The following is an 18,896-nucleotide window of genomic DNA, read 5'->3' on the forward strand; positions in this document are numbered from 1 at the left end:
TTTTCTCTTTTGAGACACTGCGGCTGAGTATCATATGTAGTTACTACTTTTCATTTGTTAGTCGAGCGAATTCCGTGATTGATAGGAGTTTTAGGTCTGAAGTTACTTGTGCGTTTTCATTTGTGTTTGTACTCTACAGTGTCCTTTTTTTTGTGTGTGTGTTTGTGTTTTCCCTCTTTTTTTCTCTTTTGCTTTATCGCGCGGAAGTACCAGTAATGATTCTGGATTATAGATAAGGGGGTTACCGGATATTGGCGCGGGATGGTGGTGGTGGGCGCAAGTGGTGTTTAATTAATGGCGAATGAATATCTTACCCCGTCGTTGTTAGAGTTAAGGTTCGAGTGATAGTACATGATGGTACTTTTGGAGTCTTTTTGTAGTTCAAAACAAAATCTCAACCCATCAACCAACCAACCCACCAAGCAAGACAACGTCCAGAATCAGTTTTGGAGAACAAATCATAAAACATCGTTGTCCTCCCTTTTGCACCACTCTCAGGATGAGTTACGACCACTTCTTTAATGGCCAACACGGAGGACAGAACCCGGGGAACAATGACCCTCACCCTTACCTAACTCACAGCAACCTTGCAAATGATCAAATCCAGAATTTCCCCCTCGCTAGCAATCATCCTGAGGCTTTGTCTAACGCCTATCAAGATCCTGTTTTCGGTGGCCCACAGCCAACGGGAGATAATCCGCAGTTCAGTTCCCAAGACTACACAACTCAAAACAGTTTCTTAGATGGTATAAATCGAGTACATCCTACAGGTCATGAGCAATTTCATGTTCCAGTCCGAGTTCCAGTGCCTGAATTCATACAGAATCATTTTCGAGCGCATAAATCCCAGACACCACAAGGCCTATCAACTAGTGAATCTTTGTGCAGGGGTCAAACCCATACAGAGAACCAAAGACCTGGTGTATCTTCGGGCAACCCTAGAGCTAGTCTACCACTACACCCTGGTCAACTGATAGATAGTAGGGGGGTAGCTATGACAGAAATAGATGCTCAGCTGAGGCACAAGGAATTCCTCATGTATCAGGACGTACCTCCCCCAAATTTCAGTCAGTTTAAGACTGGTGGAAGTTCTATACCCAACTCAGGGACCCAAAACCATATTTTACACAACAGAACTGGGGTGGGTGCCAATGAGGCACACCTAAGGCGGGTTGTAGGGCAGCAATGGGGACCAGAAAATCAACAATTGTTTCCCCAGCAACACCAGCAATATCAGCAATATCAGCAACATCTGCAAGACCACCAGGACCAGCAAGACCGACAATACCAGCAACACTTGCAACACCTGCAACACCTGCAACACCAAAATCAAGAGAAGCAGCATCAAGAAAAGCAGCGTCTAGAAAAACAACGTCAAGAAAGGCATCGGGAAATACAGGAGGAGAAGCGTCAGCAAGACCAAGAGCGAGAAATGAAACAAAGTGTCCATGCAAAACCCTTTCATCCACAATCGAAAAGACAGGAGGCTTTTCATTTTGACTTGCCAGTCAACAATACTAATTCCTCTTTAATGCCTATGAACCTCTGCCTAGAGCCGCATCCACCTCGTTGGAGTTCTGAAGACGTGACTACTGGATCCTCTTCTACTGAATTACCTGCCACTTTCAAAGGGGGGCCGACCGAAGAAACTTCAGATGATGAAGAAGTTTTGGACGAAGAATATTTAGAGGACGAAGAGGAAGGAATAGCCCGCCGTAGTATGACGCCTGCTTTATCCTTCGCCCTTCTTGGTCTCATCTCCCGGACACCGTCCCACCCAGCCTATGTTGCGCACTGTCCACATTTACTTGAGGGACGCTGTAAGGCTGCATCGAAGCATAACAGATGTTGCCGTGACAAACTGCATTTCAAGCGCATAATTCATGCTCAGACAGATGTTAGACTTGGTGACTGTTCTTTTTTGGATTCTTGCGATATGTCTGACAGATGTCCCTACATACATTATCAGCCGTTGTTTCCAGAGAGTGTTATGAAACGTATTCAAGAGCTGAATAAGGAAGAGTTAATGACTCTTGGAAACCCGCTTATGGATGAACTCCAGGGAAAAGCGGGTGAAATGGAGAACTTGGGTAGTATCAAGAATGAAGACGAAGGGGCCTGGAGTATTGGAGAAAAGGATATTCTGGATAATACAAACTCAGCGGTATCTCAACTCATAAGGAGGTTTTATGATCATCGCTAATATTTTATGAAGAAAAAGGGTGTCAGTTTTCCACCGAGCGCAAGTGCTCCTCCCCAATGGATTAGGTGCGATATCACTAAATTCGATTTGGGGATCCTGGGAAAATTCAGGGCTATCATGGCAGATCGTACGTTTATTGTTATTTAAGTGAAGTATCGATGCTAACATGTTTGGCTCATAGCACCGTGGGACATTCGAATGACTGTAAATATTATATCTATGTCACTTAATCCAAATTGGTCAATGCTAACTGTGATTTTCTCATAGCTCCCGTATGGTACCGTTCCCGATCAAGCTATCATCGATCTTCCATTGGGAAGCCTCCAGGACGAAGGCCTTTTTTTTCTATGGTGTACTGCAAGGACCATTGACGCCGGCCATGCCTGTCTACGTGCATGGGGATATCGGTTCTGTGATGAAATTGCCTGGGTCAAAGTTGACCATCTCAACCGTCTGATCTCTGTTGGTAGGACAGGACACTGGCTTAACCACACGATGGAGCATTGTCTGGTCGGAATCAAAGGGAACCCAACATGGATCAATAAAGGTATCGATATGGATGTTATTGTTGCACAACCTAGGGCAACCAGTCACAAACCAGATGAGGTAGGGATTCCGAGTGAGAAGCCGTGATACGATCGGGTTAGTAAGCTTACAAATTCGTGAAGATTTATGATGTTATTGGTCGTCTCGTGGGTCTAGAAGCTAGAAAACTTGAACTTTTCGGAAGAGAACACAATATACGCAAAGGGTGGTTGAGTATGTTATTCCCACTTATAGTTAAGACTATTAAAAGAGATTTACTAAAATTTCCACCACAGCTCTGGGGAATCAGCTTCCACATAGTCATATTCACGAAAAGGCACTTAAAGGGGCATACATGAATTATTTATCTAGAGCTGGGTATCCCTATACCTACAATGCTGCCTGGAATCCTTGGGCGAATGGCTTTGATCGATATGGATATGGTGTAATGAATGACTGGCGCGAAGAACGAAAGATAGGCGTCCTCAAAAGTAGAGCGCAAGTTTCGAACATGAGAGGAAGAGGTGGTAGAGGAAACAACAATGCCTCACTATCCCAGCCGAGGCCCGGGTTTAGGAAGGATTTCCAAGGTCTTGAGCGTGGGCAGCAGGGTGAAACCGGCAACGTCAACAGTCATAACCAGCAATCACAACAACTCAACAGACAGAAATATCATCAGAAACAACCGCAGCAAAAATATCAGCGGGGTGGCAGCTACCGGGGCGGGTATCAGCAGAAGAACCAGCAAGGCCGCGAGCATTATCAATCAAATACTCGGATGAACAGCCAGAAAACATCTTTTCAGGGAAATCAAAAGGGAAAAAATGGAGAGGTCGAGGAGAAGAGCGGCAATCAATCCGCTTACTTTGAAACTAACGACAGAGATAAGGATTACGAAGAGTTGGGGGAGCAGTTCACTGGCCTGGATTTTATCTGAGCATCTGAGTGGAAACTGAAACATGAGTGAAATGCATCATATCTATCCCCATTGCATCAGATTAGTAACGAAACCCAAAGGCTTTACAATTAGATTAACATTTTTAAACGCTGTTTTTTAGGCCCCTCTATATAGTTTATGCTTCATAAATGGGTTTGTGATAGTTGTAGGAGTTAAAAATACTTTGTATGCAGTTATGAAGCGAATTATGGGTTCAATTTGACTTTATTTTTCTGCCCTAAACTAAACATAGCATGAATACATGTACTGCTTACATGTTAGGATAAATGACTTCCCATCATAAATACTGTGATTACAAGTTGTCGTTTTTGGAAATTTGCACTCTGTTGGCATCCAATATACATGACTTTCAAAGCCCTCAATAAAGCGCTTCCACATAAAATAGACGCCCCATACCCGAGTGAATACCCGCGGTTCTCAATTTCACCCGTTGCATCACAGGCGATCACTCATCCCGAGAGATACCGAGCTAGGGTGATGTAGGTCAGGACGACTCGACCAGTTTAAACCGAGGGAAGTCTGGGCTAGGCCTGGCGGCACAAATTATCTATCAATTCACGATAATCTCTGATCTTCCGCCCAAGCTTTTGCCTCGGGTGTGTGATAATTGCCTCTGAGTGCCTACTAAGCTTTGATCTACTGGATTATGGGTCTTGAATACTTGTATATATGTGGTTGATAAGCTGTTGGATCTAAGCGTAATAAACTACATGTAGTACATTCAGTATCTAACTACTTAGGTACATGTATAGTATCGTAAGATGAACGGTTGAGATTGGTCGGTTTCTATGATAATATGTATATACGAGAAGACCAATATAAGCTGTAGGGATCATAGTCGGGACTGAAATTACAAGCTTAAGCTCAAATGTGTTCTGGCATCAATCATGACCAACCCGTGCATCCCGATCAATGCCGCACAGTACAGTCAGATGTCATGCGGCTGAATGCCATGACGTCTCCAGCCAAGGCGATTTTAACCCTGGCACACGATAAGCGATAAAGACCCCAATTAAACGACACACGTCAAACATACAAGCTTCCAGACAAAAAGCCACTAAAGTAACAACCGAAACGAAACGAAATGGCTATCAAACGAGTACGTTCTTCTCGTCTATCTTAATGGTAATAGTGGGTTTTGGTCTAACAGCACATCATAAATAGATCCACTTCCTCGTTCACGGCAGCGTGCAGGGTGTGCTCTATTCTCGTAACTGGACCCAATCAAGCTTCTAACCCCCACTGATAGGTGTCTTTTACCGCAAATTCGCAGTAGACGCAGCGAGTAAATACTCGCTCACCGGGTTCGTCCGGAATATCCCAAACGGCAAAGTTGAGGGCGAGGCCCAGGGAGAGGAGGACTCAATCAGGCAGTTTGTGAAGGACCTGGATAAAGGTCCGGAGCTGGCACATGTGATTAGGGTTGATCAGAGCGAGAAAGAGGTGGTAGATGGGGAGACAGAGTTTAGGAAGGTTAAGAACCCGAGGTGATTTTCTTGTCCTGTTCTGGTTGCTGGTGTCTGAATTGTATCGGTCTCTATCAATGACAGTAGAAGACAGTGTGATATAGCTAATGATGTAAGAAGAGAGGAGGGTATTGATATATAATTAGAGAAAACGAAAAACTAAAATAAAAATCCTATGTCCTACAAAGGATCAAGCAGCGCCATGTATCCCCCAAATAAAAGAAGAAAAAAGAGGAAAAAATAACGCCAATTGCTAATATCGTACAAGGAGAAGAGATTATAACCTTAGAATCCAAAAACACAGCTTCCGTCCCATACTTTTAAATGAAAAACAATGAAACGACGCACAAGAGGCAGGGAAGAAGACTAAGATGGCTTCACGGTAATCTCGGTTCTTTCCCACCCAACAGGCTTCGTGAATTCCAACCCCTTGGTCGGATGTGGCTTATTTCGATCGCCATAGGTCAAGGCATATGGATTAGGGTCCTCTGTCTGCTGAAGATTCGCCAGTGTATGGTTGACCTCCCTATGCTTTGCCTCATCGGCCCTGATGACCATCAAGATATCCTTCATAACCGCGTCTGGCTTGAGGTTGAAGTACTTGATTGCAATGTCCGGCGCACGAAGATTTGACCACTCTGGGATTCTCCCGTTATCAAGGTCGGCAATGGCACGAGTGTAGGTGATGACGGCTTCTTCCTCAATGTATCCGACGAAGCGGTGGCAGGTGCGTGGGGAGATGAGGTAGGCGAGGAAGAAAGTGTTGAAAAAAACACCCTGGCCACCAAGGATCATCATGCGCATGAACCAGCCAGGCTGGCGGAAATGGAGGAAGGTAAGGAGGTGGAGACGCTCATTGTAGGCTTCTTCGAGGAGCGTCTCAATCCAAGCTTGGTCTCGTTGAAGGCGGCGGATTGAGTGAAGATGACGGACCATGCCAGCGACCATACCGGGGACACCTGGGAATGCTTGTTAGTGTCTGTCTAGAGTTTGGTAGGTATGCTCTTTGGGGCGATGAACCTGCAATGGATTCGAGGAAGATAAAACGGGCAAGCCATTTATCAGGAGTCATGTGGAAAGCATCAGTGGTACCGGGGTTTTTGTTTCCCAACGCAATCTGTAGACAAGCTTTAGTAACTAATTGTAACTCGATTTTTCAGGATAATTCATACCTGCTTGTCGTGTTTGTACCCAGTTACGAGGTCAAATGCTCGTCTGAAAAAGCGTACGGCGGAGAGAGCGACCCAATCAGACCAATCTTTGGCCTTACGATGCGCAATTACCTGATACCAAAAATTAGCTAGGCTCTAGAACATTGTTTTAATAGGTAATAATGTAGGCAAATACTTACAATATCCTTCATTTCCTGTTCACTATACACAGGATGTGGCCATGATCGTTCCCGAAACTCCTTCAAATTCTTTACTTCAGTTTCCGCAACTTTATTTCTTTGTGAGGAATTGAAAAAAGGTTTCGAGGACAAGCTGAAAGCTCTGTGCTGCTGTAGTAGGACGCAATTGGTTCCGCGAACCAGAAGGCCACTAGTGGCAAACTGGCCCAGGGTCTTCGAGAGAGTTCCTGTTGTGATAACTCTTGTTGAGAGCATTTTTTGGTATTTTGTTGAGTTTGCTTTGGTGTTTGCCTTTTTCTTTGTTGATGAGAAACTTTTGACTAGAAGTGGTGGTACACCCCCGTACGCGATGGGGACTTATATACCAAAGGTAAGAAAAAAATCGGGTTCTACATACACTAGATGAAACGGACAGTGAATAAATCCCTTAGAGTAAGAAAAGCATCCACAGCGGGAAGGGATTTCCTAAAGGAAACCATAGGAAAATTTCGGAGCCTAGCGGAGAGGCTGAAGACGAGACCCAGAAAAAGTACACATACCTCTACTCTACTGAGTCGGACTGGCTGCTTCGAGTCATCATCGGGGCTCGTACTCGAGGTTCCAACGTCAACGCGCATGCCCGGTTTTGATTATTAATCTTCGTGTCTCCAATAAAATGCAAATGCTTCAATATTTAACTCTATCCCCTGTCCTCGTAGTCCTATGATATTTGCGCTCTCATTTACCCTCTAGCTCTCGTATTCTTGTTCTAAAAAGCCACAGCAACGCCACAGACTTACTGGCCATAATACCTCTCAAGACACACAGGGGTAAACCCAAATTAAAGCACCTGCATAGGATTGGTTGTTGTTGTTCCCATGGCCATTGTCCCCGTAAACCGGGACGCATCGGACCCTAATATTATTAGTGTCGGGTGCTCCCGGCGTTCGGAGCGGAAAACTTTGCGCAGCAACACTCGGACATACACACTCAGCTGACCTTAAAAAAGATACTCGGCGACCAAGGAAGATCTCTAACTGGGGTTCTGGGGGACGGTAGGCTGGCTGGCCGCTGAACACCGAAAGTTGCGCTTGAGGCTCATGACATGTAGGGAAGCAGAATTGGAAACAAGTTCTCAAACGGGCGCGTCCATGGTTTACTGCTTCAACTTTCCATAACCCAGCTTTTGAGCTTTCCATAGCTCAGATACAGGCGTCAAGCTTGACCGTACTTGCCACTATCCTATATCAAATGTTCGCCTGTCATTTGCTGTCAATCTGGATGCAAGACCAGCTATTAGGTGAGTTGAATCTACTGTATATACATGTAGTTTTTTGCAAAGTTCTTTTGATCGTTCTAGATGAAGTGGTCTCCAGAGCTCGTTTGACCTATTCCTATTTTGGGATTAGCGGCCATCGGCGGAAAAACTCTGCATAGGCCCAACAAGGCGGAAAATCCCCGAGAGCGGCGAAGCTTCTCTTGGAATAGCAGATATACAGTTTCCGGTAGAATTATTGCGAAAGTCAGAGCTAAAAGAGTGGATTTGTTGGTCTGTCCTCGTAGCAAAAAACCTTTTAAGGGCCAATAGGACTATCGGGTCACGGAGAACCCACTTTCGCAATAATTTTACCGGAAACTGTATATCTGAATCCTAGGAAATTTCCTCTAAACGAGATTTTTGAGCGTTTGATATTTTTCGGCGTCCTAAAGGCGTACAATACTGGTCTCTACATCAAACTTAGCTGTGCTAAAACCTCCAGATACATGTACATGTATGTATGTATAGTCGGGGTACAGAGGTTTTGGTAGCTTTTAGCTGCCGTTGCAACACAAAATTTATATAGGAACACCATACAAAATCAGAAACACTCAAACCATGACTTTAAAGATTAGATTGCACACACCTGAAGAATAGACTCAAAATTCTAGAATTATATGAACTCCGTCGTGAAATAATTTCCAACTGCCCTTGAAGAGTTGGAATTTTTTTGATAAGGTTGGGTGGCTGTTTCGGGTAGCTAAACATGGCTACTTTGGCTGTAAAAAGGGTATATTACCAAAACCTCTGTCCTAGTACTATATGTACATGTAGTTATGTATGCAATTCTAGACACTGTCCTCTGCGCCCGCGGATCTAGTGAACACGTTTCGGTACTCTGTTTTTATGACCTCGGGTCGATTCTTCGACTTATGAATGACCACTGTATTCTCAAACTGTCATGTCTCAAGACAGTGATTCTGTGAATATGATATAGGGTAGATTTCCACCTTCAAGCAAGGTTCCGGAGTTCATTAACCTAAGCAACGCATCCTCGACATAAGTAAAAAGCTTGGTCATTTCTTCTTATTAACGTTAATATCCTTTTATGGCTGAACTGGAGTTGAAAATAATCTGGATAGTGGAAGACATCCCGTGGATATTTTTGAAGGTTTGTAGGCGTTCAAATGTGATTTGTAGACCCCCAGTGGGTGTCTACAGATTTACTCACCTGGCAGTTTGCTTACGACTCCGACACTTAACAATACCACAATATCTTCTGAAAATTCCCCCCCCAAAAAAATTGGCAGTTCACTATTAGTCATTGAAGATATAGCTATCATGTTTACAAGCTTTATTTCTTCCCGGCTTTGAACAAGAGTGCGTTATGTGCTCTGGGTCTGGTTTTGCAGAATTTGATGTGGTGACCGGTTGCTATGCAAAATCTTTAAGGCTTCAGATCCGAATGTCCACGGGATGTCTTCCAGTGCGGCTTGTCGTCAGTCTTCGAAGAGATAACAGAGAATCTTCGTTCGCAAAATTCATCTGAGATTTCTGTATATGTAGGAAAGACGTAGACACATTCCCTTGTAACTCTGACACTCTGTTTGCACGAATATATATATAGATATAGATCATCGTGACTCGGATGGTGGTTTGGTCGATTTATTCTGCCTTGAAGGTTTCCGAGTAAATACGTAACTAGATAATTAGCCCGAAAGGCACCTATTCATGTACACTAGCGACACTTTTAATAGCCGGTTCAATTATTTTATCAATATCGTATATGGTGGTGACATCAATGATCTGTAAGGTGGTTGCATGGTGCTACGCCTAGCTTAAATGCATCATAACGAGTCACTCGTAACGAGTGTCAATGATCCTGGTCTAATCTTTAACTAACCGTTTCGGGGAGTAATGAATTTTCACCCTGTGAGCGAGAATGAAACTGCCAATTAATTCCTCAATACTGGAGAAAGATAAAAATCTCAGGAAACTCTGTACCTATGAATTCATGTCCCTATATCTCTCCCCATTTCCTCTCCTCCTAGTTTAGACATCATTCATAGCGCATCGGCAGATATATATACCAAAATGTATCGTCATCCTATGCCTAGTCTTAACCATCAACATGAATACGTCACAAATGAAACAGACTTGTTTTCACTTTTCCCTTATGACTGCTTTCTAGGGCTATTGCCTTTAAAGGTTCATATCAAGAGCGCAAATATTTCGTAACGCTTCTTTTGGAGAGCACGCACAATGAAAAATTCACTTCTATAGATAGAACCTAAAAACGTATAAAAGTTTCTCGTCCCCCTTACATCCAGCTCTGGTTTATGTCTTGGACTTTTCATTGAAACTCCGAATTTTCTTTTCTTTCTTCACTGCTAGCATAACTAGCCACGTCCCTCCAAATGGGGACAATTTATAAGATATCTTTGGTATGTGCGGTTGCGGCCGGCATACTATTCAGCCTTACCGAAGCTGTGAGCTCGACTAAAAGCACCGTTGTTAAAGACCGTTCCGGCAGCCTTCAGGACCGACCCGCCGCCTTCAAGGCAAATGACAACTCTAACTCGGATATTGTCAACGGAAATTATCCCTTTGCAATCCCTGTTCAGTTAGAAGACGAGAGCGATGAATATTTCGACCCCTTTATGGAACCTTTCAACGATGGTCGTTTCGAATCTCCTGACAGGTTTATGCCTGCTGGATCTGGTATTAGATTTGAGAATCCTATCAATATTGATATCTACAACGATCCTGCTGGGGAGAGCTCCGTTGAATATGATTCTTCTGAGGAATCTCATATTGAGGAGTCTCATGTTGAGGAATCCCGTATTGAGGAGTCTCATATCGAAGACTCTCATATCGAAGAGTCTCATATCGACGAGTCTCATATCGACGAGTCTCATATCGAGGAGTCTCATATCGAGGAGACTTATATCGAACAGCCTTGTGTCGAGCCACCTTGCAACGGTGAATCCTTGGGTGAGGACGTATCCGCCGAAGTTGAACCAATCGAAGCCGTCGACGAAGCCGAGATTGAAGAAGAAGAAACTGCACCCCTCGAGGAGGGCCTGGGTAATATTGAGATCAATGGCGTCGGAGACGAAACAGAAGTCTTTGAGGCCGAGCCTACCGAGGAATTCTCCGATGACGATGAACTATCCGATTCCGTAGAGTTTTCCCCCGATATTGAGGAATTCTCCGACGTCGAAGAAATCACCCCCGATATTGCCGAGGAATTTTTCACGCCACACGATAATGTTGCCATCGAGGCCGCTCCTGAGCGACCTGAACCAAAAACTCCCGAGCTTGTCCGAAAGATCTGCAGGTCTCGTGAGTTCCAGCCCACGACTGCAAACTACTGGACTTCTGAAACCGACAAGTGGCTTAGAGAGTTCACCGTGGCAAGTGCGGAAGAAGCTTCCTTCAAAGACTTTGGACTTTTCAACTTTATTGCCCAGAAATACCTTGGGTGTGAGGGCTTCTACCGCGGGTATCAGGGAGAATTTCCCCGTCTTATTTGCGACATCAGGTGTGAAGATGTTGTGGCTAAGGTTCACGACGTCCATGAGGCCAGGAGGGTCTTTTTTGTGCTTTCCAGTGCCGCCGCTCTTGGTGAGAAAGCAACAATCATTCATGTATGTTTGCCAGTATCCTTACATCGCCCGATACCTATCCAAAGTTACAGTTAGAAAGCTAATAAAATAAAAGAAATCGATTCAAGATGTGCCAAAGCACGTTACCGAATTGGTAAAGAGTATGCCCGTGAAAGGATGGCACGATAGCTCTTCCGAAGAAGTCAGAAATATGTTTTTCGAAACGATCGAAACCGCGTTGATCATCATCTCTCCTGTCCTCCACAAGGAAAGGACCATTCTCGAAGGACGCAATGCTCTCCAAGTGGCCAAGCATTATTATGATCAAGCCTGTCAAGTCTCTCATCACGCTTCCAAGGGCGATGATGTCTTCAGGTTTGACAAGATTTTCAATAGCGAATATGAGCCTTCTTTGACCGACTTGGACTTTGCCTCTAAGGAACATGCGGAAATTGGGGCCCTAATACCGGAGGGAATGCCCGCATACTCTCCGCTTGGTAGAGCTGTGTCGAGGTGGGGAAGTGTCCTGGAAGACGCTAGGTCATTCGTTGTCGTATTGGAGAGCGGTGAGGTGCATACAGCAATGGGCGAAAGCTCCGAGGTATTCAAGAGAATATTTGGCGCGGGCAAGCACATCCAGACAGGCGGGAAGTCTGAAGCCGCAATTGAGAAACTTCTGGCTGCTGCAGCCTACGAAGCAAAGGAAAAGCTCACACAATCATTTTTAGATGTTCTTCGCGGAGCTTCTAACACTGATCTTAGTAAGTTATAGATCCGGCTCTTTTATTGGCTAGCGGAAACGTTAACGCTGTGTTTATAGCTTTGGGAGCTACCGATATCTCCATAATTCTTCGCCCGGGCCATCACCTCCCCTCACTCAACAAGAAATCAATCACTGAGTTCCAACAGGCCTCGATTGAAAGGTAAGTAGCTATAGGATTCCAGCATCATTCACTGGGATACGTTTACTAAGATCTCTCCCAGGAAAATCGCCCATGAAGCTTTCATGAAACTCTTCAACAATTCTCTTCGTTCAGACCCTGTGTACATCTCTTGTACTAGGGATATTCAGTCGAAATCATGCAGCAGCGATAGAAGTGGCCCACAAGACCTCAAGTTTTGTGCTCCTGGGGGATATGTATGCTACATGTACCAGTGGAAGGATCGTCCTACCCGTAATTATTCACGTAATATCAGGCCAAAGGGCCATGAACACTGGAACGAGAAGCCTTGGAACATTGACGTTCAGGTGAACCTTCCTAAATTCCCACTAACAGACCTTATGGTTGAGATTTACTAACGTTCTAAAAGCACATCATCCAAAGTTCCTTCAATAATCATATGAAAAAAACTTGCCAGGAACCAACTATCGCGACTCTCGGCGAATCCAAACATACCAGTCACTTCAAGATTCCCGTCTGTGTCTCGGACTACAACTGGAACACGCCAATTAATGCAGGTTTTACATGCAACACCGATATAAACTGCCATGCCAAGAATCTACCATGTCACTGCGGTGCTTGGGGTAAAGACACCATGTCCGTCTGGAAAGACATCGGCCTCACGGAGTCCGTTCACCATCACTACCATTCTGCTACTGTCTGCCCTCGTCAAATCCGCAGAAGGATCCACGACGACCTCGAGCGTTACGTCGCATTTTGCAAACTGGACATCAGACGCGGATCCTCCAAGAGCAGAGTCGACGGACACCGAAGGTTCCAAGGGGGGGATAGATATTGCGATGTAATCGTTAACTATATCGAGTCAATGCCTGAGGATCCTGTGACTCATGAGACGCCTCGTTGTAGGGATTTGGATAAGATTGACCCCTCCGTTAAGTTTGCTTTCCTTTGTCACATTCGGAAGGGTGGAAGGGGATGTCAAATGTATAAGAAGACATTCGACGATCTTTGGAACTCCTGGCAAGAATCCAATCCTACTATTTAGATTGTTTTTTCTTTATGTATAGACTAGACTGCTTTTTCGTTGTATATAGACTGAAGCCTTTTTGAGCAATAGCAATATAAAGTGTTGCATTTTGTGACTATCCTAGTATCACCACCTCCACGAATAATTTTCAGTCAATCAATCATCACCTCCACTAGTTCGAGTGATAACCTGTGAGAAAAACGCCCAGGAAACAAGTGGATGTTAACTTAACCTTGCGTACATGTATGTAACACCCTGCGACAGGTTGTAACAGATCTATTTTGTCTCCCAAAACATAAAACCTTAAAATGCACGATTTTTAATTTACGATTGTAATAAGCCCAGGTACTTGCATGTATCAAATTAAACAAGGCTCCACAGTAAGCATTCACCTGCACTTTCGTACGAAAAAGAAGAGAACCAACACCAAACTTTTTTTCCCCTTTACACTCAATTGGCACTGTAAGACTAAACACCAAAAAGGGCAAGGAGACCAAACAAATGACTAACTAAACATAGAGGAAAAAGAGATTTTAGGGTACAGGTAATAGACACACAATGAATTTTGGAAGTGAAACACACGCCTCAAGGTGAGATTTAAATATACAGTTTCGAGCGTGAAGAATCATCGAGGAAAGTTATATTTATTTAATCTCGATGAGTTTGACTAGAAAAATCACAAAGATTAGATATATTTTGAGGGGCAAAAGTATTCAGAGTTACTAGGGTGGATGAACGTACCATCGAAAATCAAAGTGCTATTAGCTGGAATTCCGGGGAGGGATTTCTTTCCGTAGGCACTGGCGGGAGGGATCCTCAATCTTCTCTCACCACCAACCTGCATTCCCTCGAGACCGATATCCCATCCCTGGATAACCTCACCCTTACCAAGTTGGAAGGTGAAAGGCTTTCCCTTGGTGTTGCTATCAAAGATCTTTCCGTTATCAAGCTTTCCGATGTAGCGCATGGCCAGCCTGTTGCCCTTCTTGGCGCCAGCTCCAGTCCCGACCTTGCTGTCCATGATAGAAATACCCTGAACAATCTTCGGCTGTTTGGACTCAGGTTTCTTCTTCTCGGTAGTGGACTTCTCGGCAACAGGCTTCTCGGCAGACTTCTTCTCAGACTTCTTCTCTGTAGTGGCAGGAGAAGGGGTTGGGCCCTGCTCAAGCTCCTTGGCGAACTGAACTTTCTTGGCCTTATCAGCGGTAGCATCGACAGCTTTTCCGTCATTAGCCTTGAGCTTCTTGAGCTGCTTCTTGGAAAGCTTCTTTTCGGGAGCGGCAGCAGCAACGGCAGCTTCTTTTACTTCTTTAGCCTTGGCGATCAAGTCGGCGATGGTAAGGTCCTCACCCTCAGACTCATCGGCGGAGCGCTTCAAAGACTTTTTTTCAGCCTTCTTTTTCTCGTCCTTCTTCTCGCCCTTCTTCTCAGCCTTTTTCGCGGCGTTCTTAGCCTCGGCCTCGTCATCAGTAGCAATTTCTTGGATGCGGGGATCCTCGATGTCATCGAGATCGTCAGAGTCGGACTCGTCTCCGTATAGCTCAAGCTCATCCTCATCGGGGGAGAGGTCGTAGTCGTCACCCTCATCCGAATCCTCATCGTATTTATCGGCGTCGCCAGAACCAACAACATAATTTCCAGTGAGGGATATATCAAAGTTTCCAACGACCTTAAAGAAGCACTCCTCGTCTTCGCCAATGACAATGTCGAGAGGTTGTTGGTAATTCTGGTAAATTGTCAATATTTCTTCCTAAAGACGAATTCCCTATTAAACATACCCTCTCAGTGTCTAAGGTGCAAATTGTGAACTCCTCAATCTCATATTCATCGTCGTCAGAAAGATCAAGGTCATCCTCGTCTTCATCTTCCTCGGCAGCCTTCTTGGCAGGAGCAGCGCTTTTCTTCGATCCCTTCTTGCCCTTAACTGACGGGGCCTCCTCTTCGGACTCAGAATCGGACTCAGAGTCGGTCTCCTCATCATCTTCGTCATCCTCATCAAAATCGGGGTTCTGGAGAGGACGGCGCATAATCTTCAAGGTGGAGCGCAAGGGCTGTTTTGGGTCTTTTGGCTTGGCTGTTGGATCAAGAGCAGCCATAGTGACGCGGAACTGCAGATACGAAGAGATCAGCCCTCCGCCCCCATAGAAATCATTTAGAAGAAACTTACAGTAGCAGGAATATTGGCGATAGCAGGGGAGATGCTACCATCGGCCTTGACCTGGAGGCCCCAAATAGCGACAGGAAGAAGCGACATGTCTATTATTTGTTGAAAGCAATTGAAAAAATTAAGGCTGATCGTGATGCGTAAAAATCGATCAAAAGAGAGAAGTAATGGGAAGAAATGGAGAAGGGACGCTGAAGTGACGAAGTGACGAAGGAAAGAAGGGAAAGCAACGAGAGGAAGAAAATTAATTTTTTTCTCGCTGTTAAAAGTTTAAACTAACCCATTACAGCTGAAGAGCATCAAATCTTGGCAATGTGTACTCTTGGCAGAGCCTGCAGTAGTTGGGTTAGGGTTATAAAGGTGGGGTTCGCGCGTCTTCAGTTGACTGGGAAACGCGTTCGGTGAATTATATCGCGTTTGGTTTGACAGCTTTAATATAATGAATTATACATGTCCTAAACTTCAACCTGATCGACGGTCAAATCTGAACCCCGAATTCCTAATCCGCTCTCTTTGTCAACAAGAAGTTCGATGTTACAATTGTCACGCATGGGTCACACTTAATTGATAGGACCGGCCCTAGCAAAGATAGAAGACAGAGGAACAATGATCGAAGGTGTTAATTCCCGTATTCTCTTTACCCAAAGCACACGCTAGACCGTCACCGCCACCGTCACCGCCACCGTTACCGTCACCGTCACCGTGCCACTGCTACTGTTCGACAACCTTCTATATCTAAATGAAATCTGGATGCCTAGAAGAATCATACGGTTGTACGTTTTGGGTACTCCATGTACTCGACCTACTCCACGTACACTGCATGGATTCGTACTCTACGTACCTACTACCATAAGAATTCAACGAAAACTTTTCGAGTGGGGTTCATAAGGTTGAAAATGTATTGGCAATCGTGCATTGCTGGTACTATAATATTATGTGCATTGGCCAGTCAACCAAAGACTACATGATCTGCGAAAAGACTTGGTGAATGGCCTACGCATACAAGGGCTACGGTCATATTGAGGGCATTCTTATACAGCAGCCTACTCGCGACAGGCATGAAGTACCTGAATATGCAGCTGCACGTTTTTGGTGTATTTTTGACTTCTACTCCAATGGAAATTGCAGATTAGGACGTGCATTTTCGGGTACTTGTTACCTGCTGCGAGTAGAAACATCTACGTACCTACCTACACATCATTACTTAGACAATTTATGGCTGCCAAATAGAAGCTTCTGTGCTCGGGACCCGCGCCATACTTCTAAGTACCTCAGTGCCGGATCAAGTCTAAGGATGCCAATGACAAAAGAAATCAGTGCCAGATATTATATTTCGCGGGTAAGGAATCAATGCCCCAGTACTTCCCCCCAAAGCATAAAGTCAGCCTTGCATAAAGCTCAGTTGCTCCTACCCACTCAATCGCCGATGCAAGATAAACAATTTTTTTGATCCAATTTTTAAAACGTTGAAGTCAAATTCGATATGCTCTAGATCTATGATCATCAGTCTTGTGGCCGGAGAGGGGTAAACATCCATTTAAATCCCGGGACAGAGGTCTTTCACTGAAACGGTGCCCGAATCATGGTGTGAGCGTATCTTTATGGTTTTGAGACAGAATAATACTTAACATTTTGAAGCAAAGTGCACGGGCTAAGACATTAGTTACAAATTTATCACTCACTTTATTCACAACTGGGCAATTCCGACAAATACAAAACTTTACATGAAGGTCTTATGATGAAAAATCAAATAAATCCTGCAGTTATCCCAGAGTGGGGTAGAACCCTGTAATGGAGGGGTACAATCTGCCATAGCTTCTTCATGCATCTTCTCTGGATTTCCATTGATATTCCCTTCAATTCACATTACAAGCTACAATATTCAAGACACCCTACTATATCCATTTGTTCTCATATCACCAAAACTCCAGAGCCAGTCTATGCGTGAACTACCCTTACAATTTCTCACTGGGCCCATCTAAGTATGGAGTGTTCAACGAGTGACTACTCATGAAGCGCACGTATTTACACTTTTTACCCCTGGATCTAGGCGGCCCGAAAACACCGACAAATTCTGGTGTCTGTCACACGATCGGTTCGTCGATCCAACCACCCGTGGGCCTCACCCTGAAGAGAGAGCTAATTACAGTTGCCGATTGGATGATCAACTGCACTTACGGGTAAGGCCAGCTTCGTTTTCCTTCCTTGCATAACCTAAGCGTGTAAGACACAGTTGGGGTTCTTTGATAACGTACTCCTTGTACATCGTCTTTTACATATGCAGATAATGCATAAGTTTTATTCAGGCAGCAGAATCAGGCTCTTTTGCGTCTTGATCTGGATATCCATCCATGGCCAACTGGCTGAACTATGCGTGTTTAGTACGACATAAACCTGGATTTTCTGTACCTTGCGCTGGCTCTGTATAACGAGTGGTGAGGGCAATCAAGATCTTTCCTACACATGTGGGGTATAGAGCCTGAGGGTTATAGGGCGTGCATAAACGCATATGCACTTTACATGTTCTGTGTATGACGTTATAATTAACTGGTGGATCAACGGATTAGCATGCCCCCGGGGATCATGTGAGATCACTCGTGACGAGCCATCTCTACGCCGCCGTAATTGCTATACTAGTACTTGGAAACCGTGTTTGAATTTGCAGTAATCGGCCACGGCATGATCTCTAGCTAGTCTTTCATCACAATGCACACATATGACGAACCCTTAGCATTTTGACAATGACCCTTGCTCATAGATTCATACGGAATATCACTCATGCATGGAGCAACTGGAGTTTGTCAAATACACTCAACCAGATCTTCGGGCAATACATCGGCTCTAGTCGTCTCAATAAATCGACCTCATCTTCTCCATCGCCACCGACCCCACCCCCAGTTACGGGTGGATGGCTAAAAGGTTTTTCGGGAGAGCATCTTGAATACTGCTTTCCGATCTCAAGGGATAAAGTGGGTGATGGAGCCCAGCCGGCACTACTGGGGGTTGAGATGTCGGTGTATAGTCGAGGAGAATGGATTCGAGGGAGGAATGACGGCCTGTCTTCCTCGATCTGGGGCGGGTTCTGAAATGGGTACGTGGTCTAGCTAGAAGAAGCTATTGTGAGGTCTAAAGATATTGAGATAGCTACAGATTCTAAATATTTAGGCACGTTAATGAGGGATGCTTTGGGCGTTTCATACTATGGAAAGTAATCATCATGATTACAAGTCTCGGAGACTGCCTGAGCTGGCCGGGTCCCAAGAAAATAAAAACTTTGCACTACAGATAGTAACTAACAAGGAATCTCTTGGGAAATTGAGATGCGGGGAAAAAATGAATTTTATTGAAAATGAACTCTATTGATTTCAAGCTGAAGTAAAATGAAAACAAATCTCCAATCCGGCAAGATCCCGACGCCGATACGAGAACAGAACTCAAAATATCCAGACCAAAGC

General features: G+C 44.6%; 6 protein-coding genes across 6 annotated transcripts; 3 read left to right on the top strand and 3 right to left on the bottom strand.

The window, feature by feature from the left end:
* Positions 1–499: 499 nt before the first annotated feature.
* Positions 500–3,665, top strand: H6S33_006089 (uncharacterized protein; the record flags this gene model as incomplete). Its single annotated transcript, XM_044837507.1, has 7 exons — positions 500–1,897; positions 1,970–2,164; positions 2,216–2,330; positions 2,385–2,407; positions 2,471–2,809; positions 2,872–2,962; positions 3,025–3,665. 7 exons carry the CDS (start codon positions 500–502, stop codon positions 3,663–3,665), a joined length of 2,802 nt encoding a protein of 933 aa, XP_044699398.1.
* Positions 3,666–4,770: 1,105 nt separating this feature from the next.
* Positions 4,771–5,177, top strand: H6S33_006090 (uncharacterized protein; the record flags this gene model as incomplete). Its single annotated transcript, XM_044837508.1, has 3 exons — positions 4,771–4,785; positions 4,851–4,881; positions 4,936–5,177. The coding sequence occupies 3 exons, from the start codon at positions 4,771–4,773 to the stop codon at positions 5,175–5,177; spliced, it is 288 nt and encodes a 95-aa protein (XP_044699399.1).
* Positions 5,178–5,518: 341 nt separating this feature from the next.
* On the bottom strand, positions 5,519–6,758 carry H6S33_006091 (uncharacterized protein; the record flags this gene model as incomplete). Its single annotated transcript, XM_044837509.1, has 4 exons — positions 5,519–6,111; positions 6,173–6,269; positions 6,325–6,435; positions 6,504–6,758. 4 exons carry the CDS (start codon positions 6,756–6,758, stop codon positions 5,519–5,521), a joined length of 1,056 nt encoding a protein of 351 aa, XP_044699400.1.
* Positions 6,759–7,297: 539 nt separating this feature from the next.
* H6S33_006092 (uncharacterized protein) lies at positions 7,298–7,681 on the bottom strand (the record flags this gene model as incomplete). The annotated part of the gene is made up of 2 exons (XM_044837510.1): positions 7,298–7,397; positions 7,473–7,681. The coding sequence occupies 2 exons, from the start codon at positions 7,679–7,681 to the stop codon at positions 7,298–7,300; spliced, it is 309 nt and encodes a 102-aa protein (XP_044699401.1).
* A 2,476-nt stretch (positions 7,682–10,157) lies between these two features.
* On the top strand, positions 10,158–13,295 carry H6S33_006093 (uncharacterized protein; the record flags this gene model as incomplete). Its single annotated transcript, XM_044837511.1, has 5 exons — positions 10,158–11,390; positions 11,464–12,109; positions 12,169–12,271; positions 12,333–12,597; positions 12,660–13,295. 5 exons carry the CDS (start codon positions 10,158–10,160, stop codon positions 13,293–13,295), a joined length of 2,883 nt encoding a protein of 960 aa, XP_044699402.1.
* A 626-nt stretch (positions 13,296–13,921) lies between these two features.
* H6S33_006094 (uncharacterized protein) lies at positions 13,922–15,531 on the bottom strand (the record flags this gene model as incomplete). Its single annotated transcript, XM_044837512.1, has 4 exons — positions 13,922–13,944; positions 14,019–15,003; positions 15,056–15,385; positions 15,445–15,531. The coding sequence occupies 4 exons, from the start codon at positions 15,529–15,531 to the stop codon at positions 13,922–13,924; spliced, it is 1,425 nt and encodes a 474-aa protein (XP_044699403.1).
* Positions 15,532–18,896: the final 3,365 nt, after the last annotated feature.

The sequence above is a fragment of the Morchella sextelata genome (genome assembly GCF_020137385.1).
Source record: "Morchella sextelata strain SCLS chromosome Unknown scls_2, whole genome shotgun sequence".
In the NCBI taxonomy this organism is placed as follows: Eukaryota; Fungi; Ascomycota; class Pezizomycetes; order Pezizales; family Morchellaceae; genus Morchella; species Morchella sextelata.